Source organism: Limulus polyphemus, unplaced genomic scaffold, assembly GCF_000517525.1.
Source record: "Limulus polyphemus unplaced genomic scaffold, Limulus_polyphemus-2.1.2 Scaffold4581, whole genome shotgun sequence".
Lineage (NCBI taxonomy): Eukaryota > Metazoa > Arthropoda > Merostomata > Xiphosura > Limulidae > Limulus > Limulus polyphemus.
Window position 1 is genome coordinate 66448 of NW_013670191.1, and position 6348 is coordinate 72795.

General features: G+C 29.2%; 1 protein-coding gene across 1 annotated transcript in view; it reads left to right on the top strand.

The window, feature by feature from the left end:
* Positions 1-6348, top strand: part of LOC106471377 (intraflagellar transport protein 172 homolog) — a 71756-nt gene that overhangs the window by 51302 nt on the left and 14106 nt on the right. Inside the window, exons 18-22 of the mRNA XM_022399976.1 lie at positions 814-950; positions 2101-2293; positions 2987-3079; positions 3584-3661; positions 4913-4993. Coding sequence (XP_022255684.1) covers positions 814-950; positions 2101-2293; positions 2987-3079; positions 3584-3661; positions 4913-4993 — 582 coding nt within the window. The remainder of the gene's footprint in view (positions 1-813; positions 951-2100; positions 2294-2986; positions 3080-3583; positions 3662-4912; positions 4994-6348) is intronic.

Below are 6348 nucleotides of genomic sequence, written 5' to 3' on the forward strand. Positions count from 1 at the left end.
AAAGGCCTTGCTGAATAGTGTAATTTACTTCTGTATATCAATTCGGTCTCACTGTATTTCAGTGGGCAGCTTTTAACAGTTAAAACTGCAAGCGTAATACAAATAACGTAACACTGTGTCGTATTTACCCCTCTTGCTACGCCATTGGTCTCAGAGCAGATAGTTCAGATTACAGCAAGCTGGAATTGATGATAATGGTTCTCATCTTTTTGTGTAGTAGATGATGGTCTGCTTTGTCCTTGTGTTGGAGCAACTGTTTTGCTGGTATGAAAGTCATTCAGTATTCTGCAAACAATACTTTGACAGACTTGTTGCCATTTTGTAACAGAATGATATGATTGGTTGGCTTCCACTTGTCTGAAGGCTTTAAACACAAATGAAGTATCAATAGGTCTTTTTCCTTTGTGTCTAGCCATTATTCATGAGCAATTTGAAGTAGTTTAAACTCTATGATTCACTTCACAGTGACAAAGAGATCATGGAATTTTGGTATTATTAAACTCTTTAATTGCTTTTGCATTCTTATAATTTCTTTTTTTCAAAATTATATTTGAGTATGTTGTGAAAAAATTAAGGATAAAACTCATGACTTAAAGTCTTGTGAGATCCTTGTTACAATGATATTTTAGATAATACTCTTCATGATCTTTATGTAATGGTAGGGGTTAGAAGATAAAAATGTGTACTGTGTTATAATGTTGTAAATGACATATTGCATGAATTTTGTGCAAAGGTAGATGTAATAAGATTAAAAGAATAAGAAATATGTAATGATTTAGAGCTACTACTCTTGTTTAAAATTTTCTTCCTTAGGGTGAAGTTACTGATGTGGAAAGGGCTGAGGGAAAAACAGAGGTGCTTGTAAATGATGGGGTTACTATAGTTCCATATGTTTTAGATGAAGGACTAATAGAATTTGGAACAGCTATTGATGATGGAGATTTTAACAGGTATCTTCTGTCCTTAATTTTCGTGCATTCAATGATTAATAATAATTTTTCAAAATTTGTTTCTTTGAGAATGGTTGTAGATAACTGGTGTTTTCTTTTGTACACGTATTTTTGTATTTTCTGTTAAATTTCTGTTTTTGAGTACCTTTTCATTATTTTTTTTATTTATTGATTTTTTTACTCCAATCACAAGAGTTAATTTAACATAAAAAATGAGGGATATTTTTATTATTCTGGAATTGACACCTTTTTTACTGTAATTAAAATATGTGGGATATTTGTGTACAGAAGTTATTCATAATCTGTGACCTTAGAGTTCTTCAAGATATCAAAGAAACCATTAAAACATAGTGTATTGATATGGCAGTTGTTATATAGTTTATGATTGATGTGATAGTAATGGATATAGGGATGCTTATCATCAGAGACCCTTGTGCTACCAAGGAATATAATTTTATTTATGTTATTGCTTCTTTTATATCAAAGTGTTATACTGATTTTTAAACTTATTAAAGCATGGTAACTTTATTAGAGATGCCTGTGATCTTCTGTATCCACTGACAGCTGTTCTTCAGGCAAAGTAAATTTGCTGTTCTCAACCAGTAATACTGGAAAAATAGAGCCAATATACATTCACAAAATGTAGCAGTAGTAAGAGTAAAATAAATACAGTATTATTTAATGGGTATTTTTGGGTGTGTATTTTTTAACGAACATTAAGAAAATGTTTGTTTTGAGGAAATGAATGAAAATAATGCAAATAGCTATCTATTGTAGATATTCTTTATTTTTGCATAAGAAGTGCCATATAAAAGACAGGAAATTAAAGGCAGTATTTCATCCAATAATATGATAAAATAAAATACAACAAATAGTTGCAGGTAAGGTGGGAAGTAACTGTAAGTTTGAAATCTGTTGATTCAATTTTGTTGCATCATTTAATAATGGTTTGATGTGGAAAAGATTAAGGGGGATATCAATGTGCTGTTATTGAACAAATATGATAAAAATAAATTTAAAGATTGCAATATCAGAATACGTTTAAACGTACTCTATATCTTGCGGAAGTCTCTAATAAAGTTGTACAAATAATCAATTGATATTAAGAAACATTACGATAGGAGTAAAACCTAAAGTTATTTTTTTTTAGAGCAGTATCATTTTTAGAAACATTGGAACTTACAGAAGAAACAGAAGCTATGTGGCATTCTCTGGGACATATGGCACTACAGTCACACCTACTGCCTATTGCTGAACGATGTTATGCTGCATTAGGTGAAATTGCAAAAGCTCGATTCTTGCGAGAAACTATTGACATGGCTGAAGAAGCTGCAAAAACTACTGTAAGATTTTTTGTAGATAATGATGGATTATCACATAAGTAATGTACCAAGTAAGGAACTGGAGCAGTAAACTTAATACTGACATCAGAGTTAGTTATATGTACATGTATCATCACGCCATTTTAATATATGTTGGAGTTAGGAACAGTCTTTGTGCTTAGTTACATATGACTTGTGAACTCTTCAAACTACAGAGCTTTTGATATTTGCATTGTGAAAATCTTTATCTTAGAGTTTATTTTTCAAATAATTAATTATATAAACATTTTGGGAGCATTTAACAATTATCAATTTCAGTTTACCTGCCTATGTTTATACCTTTAAGGTATATTAACATATGTCAATTTATTTCAAACATAAACATAAAGTAAATTAAGAGGAGAATACATTATATTCTGGGCATGGTACAGAATTGTTAATGGTTTTTGTACAATTATAATACTGAAATTGTTACACTTTTAATAACACATGTAATGTCTATCTTGATGTTTTAGTTTTTATCTATTGAATATTATTTGTGAAATCCTTATTGTAAATTTCATACATAAATTGTATAAAGAGATAGATAGCTGTACAATATATTCAAGATAATATGTAATGCTGCTTATAGGTTTATATTGTAATACTTGTGGTGACAGTTTTAATAATTGTTGTTGACTGGCAATAGTTTGTGTTACTTTACTTCTCTTCAAGGGTGGAGATGGCTATGATCACTATAAGGTCCGAGCTCGGATGGCTATGTTGGAGAAACGTTTTAAAGAAGCTGAAGGAATATTCTTGGAACAAGTGAGTATACCTGGTATTTTTTAAATAGGAAAGATTCTGTGATATAATTTTTTTAAATTCATGATTGTATTTACTTGGTATACTTAATGATGTGTCAACAGTTTTGTAATTTGGTAGTGGGGCATATGTTTTAACATTTACCAATAAATATATATATTGAAGTATTTTTGAAAAATGTGTTTATATTTTTCTGTGGAGTTGAAAGTAAGTTCTTATAAAACAACAAAGCAGCATACTACAGTAAGCAGTTTATACATTTAAAAATATGGTTCCAGGTTGATAGTTTATCCAGTCTTGTGATGATTGTTATCAATAGGTGCTGAGGCATTGATCTATTGGTTCTGTGGTTTACCTTTAATTAGATACTTTATGGTAATATGCTTTTGATATTTATAATATTTTGATCTAACAGATTAAGTACCTTTTTATTTATTTGTATGGGATTAATTGATTATCAGATAATGATAGACTGTATCCAGAAAAACAAACTTTGTTTTGTAACAGAATAACATTGAAGAAGCTATGGCTATGTACCAGGAGTTACACAAATGGGATGATGCTCTTGAATTAGCTGAGTCAAGGGTAAGTTCTCTTCAATGGTAATTTTTAAATTGTGTTATAGTATTCCTAAGTGAAAACATGGACAAAGAATGTAGCGTGTTACTAAAGTTATTCACACTCGTACTGTTCTTTTGTTTGTTTTTCAAGCTTCTGCTAGAGTGACCATGATGTACTTATGACATGTTCAGAGTACTGGTTTTCGAAATTTGTTCCAATATTTGTGGGTAGAGTTTTATAGGCATCAGAATAATCAACATTTTATTTATTGTAGAATACAAATATGTTTAACTCTATACTCTTCTCCTGCCCACTCAAAAGTTTTAATTATAGTTAAATGATTTCTGTAGTTTTACTTTTCAACTAAACTGTATATTTTTGTAATAAATATGACTCTACTTACTCTTGTGAATATTTTTCAGCTCATTTAATAATTATACTAAAACTTTTTACAAGATTCATCACACAACTGCATCATCTAAAAACATTTAGGATATTTCTCCAGGACACATTTTTCAAGGGCTTAGAATTTCTTAGTTTTCAATGTTTTGAAAGTTAGTAATCCATGTTTCTTTATAATCTGGATTACCAAATGTATATGGTGTGATAAATTTAAGATAAAGTTAAATATTTAACCAATATTAAAAAAAAACATAATTAATTACTTACAAGACAAAAGTTGATGGTTTGCAATTTACATTAAAAATTATGTTAATTGAAGCATTATTTTATAAGCAAAGAGACGGATTTGTATTAGTTTATTTTGTTTATTTTAAAAATAGAAAAATAATTAAAACTAATATTTTTAAAATTGTGCAAAAGTTAGGAGTTGGTATACTTTAAAATTGAAACTAACTGACATCTAGCTTTAAAAAACATAAATTATTTGTACATATATATTTATGATAAAATACCTCTTAATAGTAAACATGTACAAACATGTCTTGTTATGATAATGAAGTTTTTATGTGTACCAACTTGTAGGGCTTTGTAAGGTTGATTCTCATGAGCATAATTTAGACTTACAGTCATTCATTATATATGTTGCATTTGTTGTTAATCAAATTCAACTCTTCTTTGATGAACATTTCTGACTCTTTTTAGGCAAGGTGTGATCTCAATTTAAAGATGTAGACTTTCCAAATTAGTAAATATTAATTTTATTTATTACTGTGTTACATTCAGAATTGAGAAAATATTGAATTATGATAAGTGACTAAACAATTATTTAAAGTAATCTGTGCATGAATGCTGTTTTCTGTTTATATTCTTCAGAATCACCCAGAACTGGAAACATTTGAAAGAAACTATTACCAGTGGCTGTTAGACTCGGGGCAAGAAGAAAAAGCTGGAGAGGTTTAATTAACTTATAAGTTATCTAATTAAAATAAAACTGTTTTGTCTGCTTGTTAGAATTTAATTTCTTAGAATAACAACAAATTTAGAATGTTATTATTTTCCTTCAAATCTGATGAGGAAACACAAGGATTATCAACGCATAAAAATTTTCACAAAAAGAAAATATATTTGTAACAATAATCTATTACATTATAAATTTGAATTATCATTCTTTGAATGAATTTTTTAAGTAATTACATTCTAAATGAGTCTTGTTACACAAAAATATACGTTTTTGTTAACTCAGAGTATTGGATTAACTTTGATAACCTTGTTAACCCTCTCTCTACATACATCTTTTTCTGTGCATTTCATGAGGTTTTAGTGAGTTACATTCAAAATTGAATTAAACTACTTTCTTTTCATGGTATAACAATAAATTTAGCATAAAAATGTAGCTAATAATCCATATTTGAATAATATATATGTTTTAAATTCTTACTTTTATAAGGCAATATTAAAAAAAGTATAGAATTTCCATAATGTGAGAATTGGGACATTTGCTCTCTAGGTATCTCCTCTTCTCTAATTTATTTACCACCACTTCAAAAAGTATGAAATTTAATGTAAATTACTTATTATAATATCATCATTGTTCAGGCAAAATATAGTTTTCATAGCCTTCAATCTTATTTGTTTACAGAGCCATGAAATAGACAACCAGACCTGTCACCCACCTGTCACATCCCGTCTTTCAGAAATTACCAATAGTTTTCTCTGCTGTTCAATACTATATTATTTATAACCAATAGAAAGACAAAATTTTCATCTATCTACATTATTTTCTGTATAGAGAATTGTCAATTTTGCTTTTAGTTTAAGCTGGATTCCCATGGGAAAAACATCTTTGACCTTAGATAAATTTTTAATGGTTGTTGTCGCATAGTTAGAAAGTCAGAAAATTTGTGATAGGTATGGGACATAGTCTGTTTTTTGCACATTATTAATCTGTGTCCTTTGGTGCATTATTCTTCTTCTTCTGTAGCTTTTCCCGTATCTATATGGGGTCGCTATTTTTGACAGCACGTTTCCACTCTCCTCGGTCTTCGTATTCTTCCCCCATCATTCATCTGTAGATCAAATACAAGTCCTAGAGTACAACGTACAAGTAAGTGTATGTTCAACAAAAAGAAAATATGATGATTGATGTAACATATTAACTGGCGTGCAAGATTGGCAATATATGCAATAGGCAAGACCTAGATCTAGATCTAGTAAACATTAAAGGCCTAATGCAGTGGTTTGTAATTGTATTGGCTGATTGTAAATCATGTCTTACACCAACTAATGTACTAGAATTTAGGTCTAATTGC